Source organism: Canis lupus, chromosome 11 (genome assembly GCF_011100685.1).
Source record: "Canis lupus familiaris isolate Mischka breed German Shepherd chromosome 11, alternate assembly UU_Cfam_GSD_1.0, whole genome shotgun sequence".
In the NCBI taxonomy this organism is placed as follows: domain Eukaryota; kingdom Metazoa; phylum Chordata; class Mammalia; order Carnivora; family Canidae; genus Canis; species Canis lupus.
The window spans coordinates 50,658,157-50,675,499 of record NC_049232.1 but is presented as its reverse complement, the minus strand read 5'-3'; the positions used below and the strand labels follow the sequence as shown (position 1 = coordinate 50,675,499).

Below are 17,343 nucleotides of genomic sequence, written 5' to 3'. Positions count from 1 at the left end.
CACTAAGTAATTATCATTGCACATTAACATAAATTACATATTTTTTTGTTGAGGACAGAATCTGGGTCAATGATATTTAAGAGTAACTCAGTAATGAACCAGATCTCATATTTTAGAATTGTTCCTTACATGCCAAGTTTCATACATTCAGGGATGATAATACAGCACTAGAATAACTTTTTTTTTTTAAAGTCTCAACATATCTGAAATACTTAGGCTTAGTTCAGTAATCCATACCAAACTAAGTAAATCAATCCCTCAAAGTATATTATGCCTAAACTTCTAGAAAACTCTTAGATTAAAGCATACAGTGATGACACTCACTGGCTTGCCAGCATGACTGGCAGTTCCCACGATGACAAGGTTCTTCACATCTATGAAGGCCACAACGAAGTTTCCTCCCACAAATCAAAGGGCACTTGTGCTCCTTATCCTATGAAGAGATTCCTATTTGTAAAATTATCTCCATTTTATATTTTCCACAAACAATAAGAAGAGTAATAAAAATGAAGCTCTCCACATTTATGGACGAAATGTCTGGGGATTAGCTTCAGTGTACGTCTGCCAAAGCAAGCACTGGGATTAGCTTCAAAATAACCAGAGGGAGTAGATGTGGATGTGGATGGAGTAAGATTAGTCATGAGCTGATCATTACTGAAGTTGGACTTTGGATATGAGACGCATACTAATCTCTCTGCTTTTGTAGATGTTTGAAATTTTCAATAATAAAGAAGTCTTCAAGCCTTCAAATGCTGATTTATAAGTCTTGATACGTTGTATAATTTTATCACTCTTCGTCAATATGTAAACTTTAAAAATAACAGTTATGTATATATACATATATAAGTGTGTGCATACATGCACTACTTTGCTATTGTCACTGTGTTATCTTGTTTATACATAAAACACACACAAACACAGTAACATGCTAATGCCAGGTAGTGCTTCCTTTATTTAGTTCCATATAAGTTAATGTTTCAGATAACTGAAACTTGCCCTTTTCAAAAATGTCCTACTTATTTTGCCTACTGACCTGATTCACATTGCAAGTGAAACCCAAAGCCTGAATTGCTAAGACCAGCCCAGTCTGTGTGTTAGGACAGTACATAATCTCCTGCAGAGCACTTTAGGTTCATCTGGTGATCTTGGGCTCTGGGGCCTGAGGCCTTCTGTCTTTCTTTTTCTCTCCCCCCATACTGCCACAGGCTGACCTGGCTAAGGCCTAAAAAGGTCTGTCTCTCTGGGTAGTTCTCTCAACATTGCTCAGGGGCCCCTCCCAGTGATTTCTAAATCTGGGCTGCATTCCAGATGGCTGAGGCCCCTGGATGAATGTAATCTGATTGTACCTAATGATAGGACCACTTACCACACAGCATATCTCATTACATTTATGCCGTCCACACAACCGTTTCTTGTTACACCGCTTATCACACATAAATGTAGCATCTGCTGTAGCCAATTAAAAAGAAAAAAAGGGCAAGGATATGAACATTTATTCAACAAATATTTGAGTGACTACTTAAGCTGAAGAAATACAAATGTAATAACATAAATAAGTTAGTTATGGTGAAAATACATATAAAAATAAGATACTTTTCACTTCTTAGGTCGTCAAAAAAAAAAAGAAAATGGAAGATTAACAAATGGAATGGGAGGTAGCCCCAGTGGCTCAGCGATTTAGCGCCGCATTCGGACCAGGGCATGATCCTTGAGACCCGGGATCGAGTCCCACATCAGGCTCCCTGCATGGACCCTGCTTCTCCCTCTGCCTGTGTCTCTGCCTCTCTGTGTTTCTCATAAATAAATAAATAGAATCTTAAAAAAAAAACAAACATATGGAATGGGTGAAGGTGGAGAGAACAAGCACATTCAGTGGATGAGTATAAACTTTGTTATATATATATATATATATATAAATTTCAGTGGTAATTCTATTTTAAGGAATCATTCCTACATATATACTTTCAAAAATGGCTAAAAAAAAGTGACTAGGACACCAAAAGCAGAAGCAACAAAAGGAAGAACAAAAATTGGGCTTGATCAATATTAAAAGATTTTGTGCACCAAGGACACCATTAAGAAAGTGAAAAAAAGCCTACACAATGGGAGAAAATATTTGCAAATCATCTATCTATAAGGGTCTAGGATCCAAAATACATAAAGAACTCTTACAATTCAATAAGAAGACAAAAAATCCAATTAAAAGATCAGCAAAGGACTTAAATAGATTATTTTCCAAAGAAGCTTACAAATAGCAAAGTACATAAAAAAATGTTCAATGTCACTAAGGAAATGCAAATCAAAACCATAATGACATATCACTTCATACCTAAGATAGTTCTAATTTATTTATTTATTTTTAAAGAGATCTTAGTTATTTATTCATGAGACAGAGAGAGAGAGAGAGAGGCAGAGACATAGGCAGAGGGAGAAGCAGGCTCCATGCAGGGTGCCTGATGTGGGACTCAATCCTGGAACGCCAGGATTACACCCTGAGCTAAAGGCAGACGCTCAACCGATGAGCCACTCAGGTGTGCCAGGATATTTTAATTAAAAAATAAATAAAATAAAATAAACCCCCAAACTAAACCAAACAAAAAGTAAGTGTTGGGAAGAATGTGGAAAAACTGGAATTCTCATATATTGTTGATGGGAATATAAAATGATGTAGCAGCTACAGAAAACTGCTGTGACAGTTATTCAAAAACTTACACACAGGAAAAAAAAAACAACTTACACACAGAATACCCATAAGATCCAGCAATTCCACTTGTAGGTATATATCAAAAGAAATTTGTAAAGACGTATTTTAACAAAAACTTGTGTACAAATGTTCACAGTGGCACTAATCATAATAGCCAAAAGACTGAAACAACCCAAACTTCTGTCAACAGACGAATGGATAAATAAGTTGCAATATATACCCATACAATGAAATATTATTCAGTCATAAAGAGGAATGAACTACTGATATGTGCTACAACATGGACAAATCTTGAAAACATGGTAAGTGCACGAAGCCAGGCATAAAACGTTACATACATATGACTCTATTTACATGAAATACTCAAAATAGGTAAATCTATGGGGACAGAAAGCAGATTAGTGGCTCCCAAGGGTTTGAGGGAGGAGTGAGTGAGTGGAGAATGAAAACTTTTTTTTTTTTTTTTAAGATTTTATTTATTTATTCATGATAGAGAGAGAGGGAGAGGCAGAGACACAGGCAGAGGGAGAAGCAGGCTCCATGACTGGAGCCTGACACAGGACTCGATCCCAGGACTCCAGGATCACGCCCTGGGCCAAAGGTAGGCACTGAACTGCTGAGCCACCCAGGGATCCCCAGAATGAAAACTTAATGAATGCAGGGTTTCCCCTTGGGGTGACGAAAATGTTTTAGATCTAGACAGAGGTGATGGATGCACCACACTGTGAATTTACTACATGCCACCAAATTGCATACTTTAAAATGGCCTGTTCTATATTACATGAATTTTATCTCAATTTAAAAAATTAAAAAAATAAAAATAAAAATAAAATAAAAAAATGGGGTAGGTGTTAAAGTGTTTTTGAGTGAAATAATGTTTGAGACTTGTTTTCAAAGTACTTTAGCGAAAATAAATAAGAGAAGGGAAGGATACATGCAACAAGACAGGCAAAATGTTGATAAGGGATGATCGGTGACAGGAGCTTAGGGGTTTATTATACTAATCTTTCTACTCTCACAAATGGATGAAATTTTCCATCATAGAGTTTTAAAATGTGAGTCAAAATGGCTACTGCATTACTCATAGTGGGGGAAAACTGGAGACACCTGAATCTTTACCCAGAGGGCAATGGTATACCCACATATGGAGGGAGACCTAGATACACTGACATGGAAAAATAAAAATGTCTTTGGTTATATTACTGGGGTGGGGGAGAACCCCAAGTTGCTGATATCATATTTAGTATAAACCTAAGTTTGGAAGAAAAAACAAAACTAATGGGCATGTGTATACATATATGAATACAGAAAAAGATCTAGACCCATATCCAACAGTTTCATCAGGGAAGTGGAACTAGGAAGAGAAAAATAGGTTAGGGTATAGTTTCACTTTTTTTTTTTTTTTAAGATTTTATTTATTCATGAAAAGACACACAGAGAGAGACAGAGAGAGAGAGAGGTAGAGACACAGGCAGAGGGAGAAGCAGGCCCCATGCAGGGTGCCGACATGAGATTCGATCCCTGGTCTTCAGGATCCCACCCTGGACTGAAGGCGGCGCTAAACTGCTGAGCCACCAGGGCTGCCCTATAGTTTCACTTTTTATCTCCTATTGTTTTTAGTTGCTGTTTTTTACTTTAAAAGTGTATTAATATAATTTTTCAAATTATGTTTTTAATAATCAAAATTTTGACTGTAGGTTTAAGGCAGATTATTTTTGTTACCTTCCAAAAACAACTCCCCACCTTCTTCTTCTTTTTTTAATTTTTATTTATTTATGATAGCCACACAGAGAGAGAGAGAGAGAGGCAGAGACACAGGCAGAGGGAGAAGCAGGCTCCATGCACCGGGAGCCCGACGTGGGATTTGATCCCGGGTCTCCAGGATCGCGCTCTGGGCCAAAGGCAGGCGCTAAACCGCTGCGCCACCCAGGGATCCCTACTCCCCACCTTCTTAAGGCCCAAAGAACCTTATTTTTCTTCAGAAACCGAGTAACCATGTGTTCCTCAGTTTGAGGGGTGAATGTAGAATAGTCTAGCCTGTTAATTCCATTCCCCTTGCTAATATTGAGTTTAGGCAGGAGCACGTGATACAAAGTGTATTGATAGGGCAGCCCGGTGGCTCAGCGGTTTGGTGCCGCCTTCAGCCCAGGGCCAGATCCTGGAGACCCGGGATTGAGTCCCATGTCAGGCTCCCTGCATGGAGCCTGCTTCTCCCTCTGCCTGTGCCTGTGCCTGTCTCCCTCTCTCTCTGTGTGTCTCTCATGATTAAATAAATAAAATCTTAAAACAAAACAAAACAAAACAAAAAACAAAGTGTATTAATAGCTTCTCAGGACTGTTTTCCTTGCTCTTAAGGAAGGGAAGCTTGGGGTGTCTGGGTGGCTCAGTCGGTTAAGCATCTGACTCTTGATTTTGGCTCAGGTCATAATCTCAGGGTTGTGAGATCAAACCCCAAGAAGGGCTCTGTGCGCTCAGCGGGGAGTTGGCTTAAGATTCTCTTTTCCTTTGCCCCGTCCCCACCCTGCTCTCTCTCTCTCTCTCTGAAAAAAAAAAAAAAAAAAAAAAGAATGAAAGGAAGCTTCAGAATCTCTTTTCTTTAGAGGCTGTTGAGTAAGATGCTGATGTGTGTGGACCTGCTGTAGCTAACTTATACCCATGAGGGGAAAACCAGGAAAATCAGAGAAGCTGACATGGGAGTCCTAGAATCAGTGAGGTTGGAATTATCCAACCCTGGACTTGTTCTGCCTCAGTACCTTCTATTATGTGAGACAGTAAACTCCTTTATTGTTGAAGTTACTTTTCCTTGGGTTTTTTGATACCCACAAACAAAAGCAACCTAACCCAATATAGCTTTCTTCTTGGCCAGAATAAGAGCTTTTATTTTGAACACATTTAACTTCTATCGCTTTTCCAAAAAAGGTTTTTTTTTTAAAGTATGTTCTGTTGGACGGCCCCAGTGGCGCAGCGGTTTAGCGCCGCCTGAAGCCCGGGGTGTGATCCTGGGGACCCGGGATTGAGTCCCGCGTCGGGCTCTCTGTGTGGTGCCTGCTTCTCCCTCTGCCTGTGTCTCTGCCTCTCTCTGTCTCTATGAATAAATAAAATAAAATCTTTAAAAAAAAATCAAGTATGTTCTGGTTGTTTTTTTTTTTTTTTTTTTTTTAGATTTTATTTATGCACGAGAGACACAGAGAGAGAGGCAGAGACACAGACAGAGGGAGAAGCAGGCCCCATGCAAGGAGCCCAACATAGGACTCAATCCCGGGTCTCCAGGATCCCATCCTGGGCTAAAGGCAGCGATAAACCACTGAGCCACCAGGGCTGCCCTCCAAAAAGGTTTTAAAGTGGCTTAAACAAAAGACTATTAGATGGTTAGCAAAGGACAGAATCATAATAGCATGGAATGTCAGAATCAGGGACAAAGGAAGAAACATCATTATAGTCCTTAAGGTTAAGAAGGCAGCTAGCTGGCTGAGTACCTGTTCCAGGTATGCAACAGTCATATCAAGCCTTACGGGGATCAAGCATCAGAGTCAGTGTGTAAAAAGTTTGCTGCATTAGGTATTATTCACCTTCACACTCACTACCACCATTTTATTATGAAAATTTTCAAACATATAAAGAAATTGAAACAACTTTACAGTGAATAACCATATGCCAATTACTGAGATTCTCCTATTACTTTTTCATGTACCTACCTTTTCTATCTACCTATCAATTTATTTTAATACTTGATGCATCTCAAAGTAAGCTATAGATATGATACACTTAGACCCTAAGTCTAAGTTCAGCATTTCATGAACTAGAATTCAATTTGCAGTATTTACTTTTCTTTTTTTTTTTAATATTTACTTTTCAAGGTAAAAGTTACATACAATGAAATCCACAAATCTTAAGTTTACCTTTACTAAATTATGACAAATATATAATCCAAACCCCTATCAAGATACAGAACAATTACTTTTACCCTACAATGTTCTCTCTTGCCCCATCCCGGTCATACCTTCACTTTTGAGACTGGTACACGGAAGCTCCTATGGAAAAAGGAAAAAAACAATAAGTCCTTTAGGAATAAACAAAACAACACAACTACAGTATAATGCTAAATATAACATGTATATCCTAAATATCCTGTACTTCTCTGGTAGTCACTTATTCACCAACTTTACTCGTCTGGAACTAGGTTAGCTTAGACTCTATTCTATTAATAGAGACTTTACTCACAGCAGGGCCCCAGGTTTACTGACATTTCATGCAAATATAATTGTAACAATCTTTGTGGTCTGGCCTCCTAATTTAAAGTAGATTTGGGATTACAAAATCTGAATGGAAAGAGAGGCTGCTAAAGGTATACAAAGCAAAGAAAAATAATTGCCTGGCAAGAGTAGACAGAAAAAGCCATAAAGAGAAGAAAATCTGAAAATATGTAACAATCTGGTACCAGAGGCAAACAGCTCAAGACACTTAAGAGCAGCCCTAAAAAACAAAACGAACAAAACAAAAAAACCCAAAAACCACAAAAAAGAGCAGCCTTGGCATTGCTGAAATGCAGCAAGGTAGAATATAGTAGTCCTCTGGCATTCAGAGTTTTATTACTGTAGTAATCATGTATGAATGACCCCACAGATCTATCACATGTAACTTGCTGAAGCATGATCCTGAATAACACCTGTGGAGAGGCAGCTGTGTGTGGAGAGCAAGTCAGTCACTTCGGGGAGAGTGAGCCTGGCTGCCCAACATCTACATATGAATGTCTTTGATGTCATTCACAGGTTTCTATGTACTCAGAAACTAGCAAAATGAGAAAAATATTCTTAGTAAAAATGACCCTGAGAAAAGAGGCAGCTACTAGAGGCGACAACAGAAGAAAAAGGTCTAAGAAATGAAAGATTCTTGGGATCCCTGGGTGGCGCAGCGGTTTAGCACCTGCCTTTGGCCCAGGGCGCGATCCTGGAGACCCAGGATCGAATCCCGCGTCGGGCTCCCTGCATAGAGCCTGCTTCTCCCTCTGCCTGTGTCTCTGCCTCTCTCTCTCTCTCTCTCTCTCTCTGTGACTATCATGAATAAACAAATAAAATCTTTAAAAAAAAAAAAAAAGAAAGAAAGAAATGAAAGATTCTTGGCTAAAAAGATGTTTTATGTAAATTAGTTGGCTGGGCTGAATAACAAAAAGTTCCCCATTCGTTCTCTAGAGATATAAAGCAAAGGTGATTCATGAAATTGCTTGAATGAATGTTCCAGTTAATGCAAATGCTAGATTAGAGTAGAAATGACATGCCAGAGTGGTATCTACAACTGCAAGGAAAGACAGAGCCCCATAGATCCCTACAATCAGTAAGAATTACCAACAAAAATGTAAATACAGTACTCTTTAGGAGGTAGTAAGATACAACATATAATTTTCAAAGACTCCTATTAAAGTAATTAAAAGAAAATCACCTTTTGAAGCTTTAAGAAATAAATATTATTTATCTAGAAAACTCATTTCCAGGGGCACCTGCATAGCTCAGTCAGGTAGTCTGCCTTTAGCTCAGGTCATGATCCTGGTGTCCTGGGAGACAGTCCTGAGTTGGGTTCCCTGCTCAGTTGGGGATCCTGCTTCACTCTCTTCCTTCTGCCCCTCCTATATACTCATGCTCGCTCTTGCTCTCAAATAAATAAAATCTTAATTAAAAAAAGGGAAAAAGAAAACTTACTTTCAATGGAAAAGTCCATTCCATTACAAAAGACATTTATTTCATGAAAAATTTAGCTAAACAATGAAGTAATGATCAACAGTTTCAAGAGCACACTCACTGCCATGGGGTCCACTATTAGAATGAGTGAGGAAGGACAGTAAATGAAAAGTGAAAGCAGAGAGAATGGGATTGCTGGGGAAAAAAAAGCAAACGGACAGTAGCCGTTTTTAGCTCAGTCATCCCAATCCTGCCTGTGTTTCTTGGTCACAAAGAGCACCTCCGGGCATTACTAAAATTGTGATTACTAAATCACAGTACTTCACAGTCTTCAAGGTCCTGTATCTGACATTCAAAATACCTCTATTGCCCAAGGTATTCTGCAGTTTCTTTCAGGAGAAAAGCTACCCATACGGACAACTTTTGCCATACATAAATTGTATTATTTTTACATTTTTATTCTAAAGCTTACCTAATAAACTAGCTCCCAATTTATGGACTATATTCTCAGAATCATTTGCAAGTCAGCAGCTACCCAGACCCTGGGCTTGGTAGCAGTGAATATGCACTGAAAGTGGGTCAGAGAGGACAGATCAATATTTGGTATGCTCTCCAAGTGGGATTACCCAAAGACTTCCTTTTTTTTTTTTTTTTTTTAAAGATTTATTTATTTATGATAGACATAGAGACAGAGAGAGGCAGAGACACAGGAGGGAGAAGCAGGAGGGAGCCTGACGCGGGACTGGATCGCGGGACTGGATCCCGGGACTCCAGGATCACGCCCTGGGCCAAAGGCAGGCGCTGGGCCACAGGGATCCCCCACCCAACAACTTCCATAACAAGGCTCTTGCCTCTGGTTACAAGCACAGGAATGATAAAAATGGTAAGCCGTCCCTTTAACAAAAAGTCCCATCAAAACTGCCCCAGGCAGAAAACAGAAATTGACAAAACAGTTCTATAGTGAAGATTTAATCTTTCTGAAAGGGCAGTCAGGCCTTGGCCACTGGCTTCTGGTAGGTAATCTCTAAGCCCCTGGAATATCACGCTTGATAGGACTGTCACTATTTGTCTGAGGCCTTGTGTCATCACATAACCTAATTTAGGGTATAGGCTGGCCATATTGAAAAGTCTTAACATGAGGACTGTCTACACCACGAAGACCAGTAATGAACTTCAGGGTGGGGGCTCTGGGTAACACAGTAACGGTAGACCTCTGGTGACACTGGAGATTGAGATTAGCCACATGGGCAGTCAATCACATGTACACAATGCAGCCTCAGTAAAAACTGAACATCCAGGCTCAGGTGACCTTCTGTGGTTGGCAATACTCCATGCATATTATCACAAACAATATTGAGAAAGTGACACTGTTCCAACTCCATAGGGTGAGGACAACTAGAAGCTTCATATTTGGTGCTTTCTTGGACCCTGTCCTGCATGTTTCTTCCTTTGGGTGATACTAATCTGTATCTTTCTCCCATAATAAACTGTAACCACAATTATAACAGCTTTTAATGAGTTGAGTCCTTTTAGTCAACTATCAAACCCTGAAAGTGGTCTTGGGGATACTGGACTTGCAGTTAATACCAGAAGTTAGGATGGTCTTATGAACTATTCTAATTCAGCAGCTGTCTAAACTCTTGCAGGTGTCAGAAACGAGGGTGATCTTGTGGACTGCGTTCTCTCCAACTTCTTAGCTAACTGCTTGCAACAGTGCTTTTGTTCTATACTAGCATCTAGCATTATCACACTTGTATTTGGCAGAGCTATCTGTATACTTGCCTTTGCCCCATTACTGTCTCTGAGCCTGGAGTGCTATTTCTCCCCTACAACTGGGCCATGGTTGCTGTCAGTATACACTGGCTGGACTGAATGAATCATACATCATATGATAGGAATAGAACAAGTTATTTTGATTCCTCTCCCCATAATCATGAATTTAAAAGGTATGGGTGGTAACAATTCTAACATTATTTAGGATTTACCTTTGTTCTGAAAGAGCATCTGCAGGAAATAACCGATGTACGAGAGCATGGTCCACAGTCTCCTTCATGGCAGAGCTTTTCACAGGTATGAATGAAATCTTTAATAAAAATGAAACAAGCTAGGAATGAACACTGCAAGTACTCATTTTCAGATTACCAATTTCACTAGCCACAGCGGTCATCTAATTCCATGCCTTACAACTCCAGAATTAAAGCTGAGGGAAGAAGGATTTGGTCAACGCCTCTTTCCCTATCTTCATCTGGCAGGTTGGACCTTTTCCAGAAAAGACAGGGCCCAGAATCAGTCATGGTAATATCCTTGGGAGTGCATGATGCTTTGCCTAAGTCAAAAATCAGGTCTTCTGACTTCTTTCTTTAGGCTTCAAGTCTCAGGGTTAGACTTGGATATCCTTAAAATTATAGCCATGGATGATCTTACTGAAGTACTATTGACTCTGAAAATCATCTGGGGATCATAAACATTCAGAAACCATGATCCATAATCTCACTGACTCAAACTCTGTGACTATCTGCCATTCATTCTGCTAACCTACATTTAGGACAAGTCCTATTTCAAGGACCCCTCAGGGATCAGCCAGTCTCTTATCGCTATTGTTTAAATGATGTATTTTTTCCCTCCTTTTATTTTCATCCTAATTTTATTTTTATTTTTTTAAAAGATTTTATTTATTCATGAGACATGGAGAGAGAGAGAGAGAGAGGCACAGACACAGGCAGAGGGAGAAGCAGGCTCCATGCAGGGAGCCTGACGTGGGACTCGATCCGGTGTCTCCAGGATCACGCCCTGGGCTGAAGGTGGTGCTAAATCGCTGAGCCACCCAGGCTGCCCCCTCATTTTATTTTTAACTCTAAAGTCTGTACCACAAGACACAATTTATGTACCATAAGTTGGATCTTGTGCTTTTTAAAAAAAAATTTGGTTGTACAACCTCTGCTTTTTAAGTTTAATTCATTCACATTAATGTTACTATAGATATGGTTAGATTATATCTGCCATTTAACTTTTACTTTTCTGTATGCCTCGTGTCTTTTTTGTTAATCTAATCCTCCTTTACTATTTCAGTGAATATTTCTAATTTAACATTTTTTTTCCTTTAATAATATTTTTCACTATTTTTGGAGGGTTATTTTCTTAATGGTTGCTCTAGGTCTTACCACATACATCTTATCAGAATCTACTTCAGATTTATACTCACCTAATTCCAGTGAGATATAGAAGCCTTATTCCTATGTAGCTCTTTTCTTTCCTTTCATGTTGTTATATTATGTCTACATGTTACAAACCCAAAAATAAATTATTTTGGTATTTTATTACATGGCTATTAAAGCTGAGAAAAGGAGAGCAAGCACACATTCATAGTTTGTTATATTTATCATCTTATTTACCATTTCTGGTTTTCTTCATTTGTTCCTGCAGATCTGGGTTACCATCTGGTATCACTTCCTTACTCCAGTACAACTTTGATCCTACCCACCTCCTCTGTGCTCTTATTGTCAGATATATTTCCATATGTTATAAGCCTAGCAATACGATTACATATCATCTCGTATGACTGCTTTTTAAGTCACTTGCAAAAAGAACATGTATTTATAATTATGTATATACTCTTTTTCATATGGATTTGAATTTACATCAAATATAGGTTTACTTGCTTTTAGCCTGAAGATCTTTCTTTAGTATTTATTGTGAAGTAGATCTGCTAGCAGCAAATTCTGTTTTTATTTTCATTTTTGAAAGTTTTGCTGGATAAAGTTTCCTGGCCATTCCCCCTTACCCACCCCGGCATTCTGAATTGGTCATTCCAGTGTCTTCTTGTTGTGATGATTGATGCCCTCTGCGCTGTTTCCAATGAGAAGTCTATCAATCTTACTGGGGTTCCCTTGTATGTAAGCAGTAGTATTTCTCTTGGCACTTTCAAGATTTTCTCCTTGTCCTTTGGCTTTCAGCTTTTTACTTGCGTCTAGGTGTGGATCTCTAGGTATGGTTGAATTCATCCCATTGGATAAGCTGAGTTTCTTGGATACACAGATTAACGGTTTTCAATAAAACTGAAAAGTTTTCAGCTGTTCAAATATTTTTCTGCTTTCTCCTATTCTGGTATTCCCATTACATATATGCTTAAAAGTGCCTCCAGCTTCTCTGAGGTGCCATTCACTTTTCTTCATTTTATTTTCTCTCTGTTGGACATAAATTGCTCAGCAGTCTGATCCAAAGAAATGTGGATAGGGGTAGTCTTTGAGTCAAGTCTGTGAAGCCTGTTCTGATCTTAGAAGGGATCCTTTTAGCTATCTCTTTTCCTGGTTCTTTCTGCTGAGCTAGCTGGCTTACAGTTTAGCTTATTGCCCTTAATTAAGAAGAGGTATTATTTCCTAAAAGGCCTTTAGGTCTGAACTTCTCCACGGTGTTTCAAATTAAAGTCCATTCCTTTGTGAAATACTTTAGAGTTCTCTTTTCTTATAGACTACCTTTTTCCCCTCAGAAAAGTCTTAGTCACTTGTTCTTTATTCTTGGTGCTGAGTGGGACAGTAGCCTGTGGTTTTCTTGGCTTCTTTCCCCCAGTGAGGAACCTTTGCTCTAATAAGTAGCTGGGGTGATAATGACTGGGGCCCCAATATTCTAGCCTGTTGTGATTGGGGTAACTCTGTGGGGCTGTATGGAAGGGAGCACCTAATCTCTCGCCTGTGCTTACCAGAAATTTAGCCTTTTCAACTTGGGAGTTAGGGGGATGAAAAATGCTGGCAGTTTGCCCTTCCCAGTGGGACGTGGTGACCTCTGACTGGGAGGTTAGGGGTAGAAGCAGCCCCATCTTCTTGGCACACCTATTTTGAGTAGAGATTGATTGATTGATTGATTGATTCTTGAGAGAGAGAAGGAGAAAGAGTCAGAGACACAGGCAGAGGGAGAAGCAGGCTCCATGCACTGGGAGCCCGATGTGGGATTCGATCCCAGGTCTCCAGGATCACACCCTGGGCCAAAGGCAGGCGCCAAACCACTGCGCCACCCAGGGATCCCTTGAGTAGAGTTTTTAAGCTGAGCTCAGGTGGGAAGTAAGTGGATTGTTACTTAAATGATAGACTCTCGCTGTTCTTACTGAATTTTAGATTTTATGCCCATGGGACAATTTCCAGAAATTTTAAATGACTGCTTTTTAATAATTTTCCCCAGCTTTGCTTGTTTTGCTGGGGAGCAGGTCCATGTAGCTTATGTTCCCATCCTGAAAGCAGAACTCTCCCTAGTGTCTTGTACTAAAGCTATTTGTCTAGAATGGAAATTCCTAATGAGTGAGATACTAAAAGACCTCAGCAAGCTATCTACAGATAAGCCAGATCTGAATAAAGTTGACAGCTATTGTTTTCACTAGCCATGGGCTTGTCTTTGAGCTTCTCAATCCAACTCAGCCTAATTCCTTACAAATTTTCCATGATTAAAAGCCTGATGAGGGGGGATCCCTGGGTGGCGCAGCGGTTTAGCACCTGCCTTTGGCCCAGGGCGCGATCCTGGAGACCAGGGATCGAATCCCACGTTGGGCTCCCGGTACATGGAGCCTGCTTCTCCCTCTGCCTGTGTCTCTGCCTCTCTCTCTCTCTGTGTGACTATCATAAAAAAAAAAAAGCCTGATGAGGTATAGTAGTTACCCTCAAATCCTTTGATCTGGTCTTGTCCCACTCTCTGGGCCTATTGATACTAACAATTATTATCCTTCTCTTGCTCCAGTCCCTCCCACATTACCAATTTCACATTTCCTCTTTCTCTCATTGCCAACTTATTTTAGTCCCACAGTAGGATTTCTGGTCATTGTATACAAAATTATAAAAAAACTGACCCGTGAGCTTTCTGAAAAGGGAAGACTTTTACCATCCTTCTTGATTTTGAAGTCATTTGATCTCCACTTTACAGAGCTTATCTGAAGATACATTTTCACAGTAGACAAAGAGAACAAATAGACAACTGATTTTCCTAATGCAGTTAAAATACGTATTAAAATATGAAAAAAGAGCATTTCTCCTCTATACACAATTTAAAAGTCAGACTGGGGGATCCCTGGGTGGTGCAGCGGTTTAGCGCCTGCCTTTGGCCCAGGGCGTGATCCTGGAGTCCCGGGATCGAGTCCCACATCGGGCTCCCGGCATGGAGCCTGCTTCTCCCTCCTCCTGTGTCTCTGCCTCTCTCTCTCTCTCTCTATGTCTATCATAAATAAATAAAGAAATCTTTAAAAAAAATAAAATAAAATAAAATAAAAGTCAGACTGTAAAAAATAATTAGGTAGGGTGTACCTATCGGTTCCTGCTGGTATTAGCAATAAATGTGAAATCTCTTTTTGAAAAACATGGAAATCAAAACTAAAGATTTTAGCTTTGCCACAATTATGGGAACACCTCTCTTACACAGATTCAGTTGCCCACATCCATTTTTCTAAACACACAGTCTTTGAACACTCACCCAGGAGAAAAGGTGCCAAGTCACTGCAAAACTATATAGGTATATTGGCCAAGGACTGCCCCAGAATGTCTCAGACTATTACTTTATAGTTAATTCCAACAAACTTTTTCTAGTTTCTATATCCAAATAAACAGAAGCCACAAATCAGAAAAAAGGGAGAGTCAATAATGGTAGGCACACAGACATACTAAAAGCAACCTCAGGACAATAAACAAAGAAAAGGTTTAACAAGCAGATAAAACAATTCGAACTGCACAATGGTGTAGGAGAATTGCCTGAGAAACCTCATCAGGCCTTTAGGGCATTACTATACTCAGCATTATACAGTAACTGAGGTTCACGAAAATGACAACTCTGGGTTAATAAAGGGGAAAGAAATTATCTTCAGTAACCTCTGTTTAAAGAAAGAAGAAAATGTAAATTTTAGAAAACTGTCCTTTCAAAATGATGCACAAGTCTTATCCTTCAACTAGATGGGAAACTTAGCTATACAGAATTCTTGAATACTCCTAATGGCTAAAGTTTTATTGTACTTAGCATTTTGGTTCTTAAACATCTCACCCACAGTTATTTAACATGTTCCTGTTATATGAAAATGCCTTTAAATACTCACTGACCCCTGGATTGGTAAAAGGATATATGGTGTTCATACTACTGCAGGTTACTAAGAGAAATTATAACACCCCCTTCCCACCCTGCCATGGGATAGTATCCCACAACTATCCTGCATTGGCAATAAAATACCTGAAGCAGGAGAGATCACTTGGGCAAATTTGAGTTTTTACAGGTATACTTTCAGGAGGAAAGAAAAAATGCCCAAACAAATTTGATTATTAATATTTTCAAAAGCCTCTGATACTATAACTGAAATTTAACACTATTCTGCTTATGTAGTTCACTGTTGCCAAAACTTCCATTCATATTTTTAAAGACAACTTTATGCCTATGGTTACCTAAAGAACCACATGGCAGAGGCTTGCCGCACACTTTTCCGCATGAAGGGACAGGATCCATGCATGTTTTCCGAGTACTACTTCCAAGTTCTAGCAATTGGCAGAGAGGAGTTTGGCCACAAGGGCAATAGCGCACCAGCTGGGGGAGCCGTGGGCATGGCTGGCAGGGCTGAGGGTGGCATACTTGAGAACATGTATGGTTCCCACATTTCAAGTCCCTGTAAGAAAAACAACATACTATTATATAATTGTTGCATAAAATATAGCTTTATTCTAACTGAGAAAAACATAAAACCTTACTTGCCACATATCTTTAAACAGCCAAAGTCGCCAAATCCATCAGACTTTCCTACATCTGTTCCACATAACACATCTCGGGAAGTGCTGCCACAGTAGCATACTTGAGAACATAATTTCAAAAACAAAGGTTAGTAACCTGTATGGGTTCTTAATATATTCCAAACAATCTATAAGAACCTGGCACAAAAGGCTATCCTGTTAGTGTTGATCAGACCTGATGCAGAAATAAATGTGGCTTATCTGGCAGCTCTCTGATCCACCTAAGAGACTTTATTTTTTTTTTTCCTAAGAGACTTTATATCATAGGAAGAAGTAAAAAAGGCCTTATTAAAAAAAAAAAAAAAAAAAAAGGCCTTATAAGAACTGTCGATATCCTATGGTGACTCTGTAGCAAATCCCCAAAACAGCATTAAAGTGAAGCAACCCTCTAAATTAAGAGAGGACTATCTGGCCCATAATTTCATGGCTGAGAACCATTCACCATGAAGCTTCCTGAGGCCCTCTGGAGATGGATGCTACAGAAGATGGAAACTAAGGTGGTGGCAGTTGTGGAGGAGTTGATGACTGAATTCCTGCCATCTTTACTCCAACCCAAGCAGCAAAGATTTAGTACTTTATATATTGGGTTCACATAACATGCTCAGAAAAACTTTCTACTGCTAAAAAGGAACCAAAAAAATCAGTGCAATGTAAAACTCTTAATAATTTGCATTCTACTATTGAATTTGAAGTAATAATGTTTGGTATTCACACTGAGTAGAAAGTTCAAACAACTCATGACTTTTATTTGCTAGATAAAGAACCTGGTTTAACATCTATAGATTTTCCTGTGGGTTCAAGGAATAATGAGTTCTGGGGAGGTGGATGAAGGGATGGGGTAACTGAGTGATGGGCATTAAGGAGGGCATGTGATGTGATGAGCACTGAGTGTTATATGCAACTGATGAATTATTGCAAACTACAGCTGAAACTAATGATGTACTCTATGTTGGCTAACTGAATTAAAAAAAAAATGAGTTCCTTTCTTTTTTTTTTTTTTTTGAGTTCCTTTATTTCTTGAGGTCAGCAATAAGTATGTTATATTTAAGAAATTATGTTTCTGGGATCCCTGGGTGGCGCAGCGGTTTGGCGCCTGCCTTTGGCCCAGGGCGCGATCCTGTAGACCCGGGATCGAATCCCACATCGGGCTCCCGGTGCATGGAGCCTGCTTCTCCCTCTGCCTGTGTCTCTGCCTCTCTCTCTCTCAATCTGTGACTATCATAAATAA

The 17,343-nt window shown here is 39.5% G+C and overlaps 1 protein-coding gene across 4 annotated transcripts in view; it reads right to left on the bottom strand.

Moving 5' to 3' along the window:
- The window catches only part of NFX1 (nuclear transcription factor, X-box binding 1), a 75,566-nt gene that overhangs the window by 24,127 nt on the left and 34,096 nt on the right, over positions 1 to 17,343 (bottom strand). For 3 of the 4 annotated variants that reach the window (XM_038552603.1, XM_038552604.1, XM_038552601.1), the window contains exons 8-13: positions 16,077 to 16,176; positions 15,777 to 15,994; positions 10,362 to 10,459; positions 6,705 to 6,735; positions 1,367 to 1,449; positions 325 to 433 (exon numbers count right to left, since the gene is read on the bottom strand). In XM_038552603.1, the coding sequence (XP_038408531.1) occupies positions 325 to 433; positions 1,367 to 1,449; positions 6,705 to 6,735; positions 10,362 to 10,459; positions 15,777 to 15,994; positions 16,077 to 16,176 (639 nt within the window). The remainder of the gene's footprint in view (positions 1 to 324; positions 434 to 1,366; positions 1,450 to 6,704; positions 6,736 to 10,361; positions 10,460 to 15,776; positions 15,995 to 16,076; positions 16,177 to 17,343) is intronic. The other variant, XM_038552602.1, reaches the window with a different exon arrangement.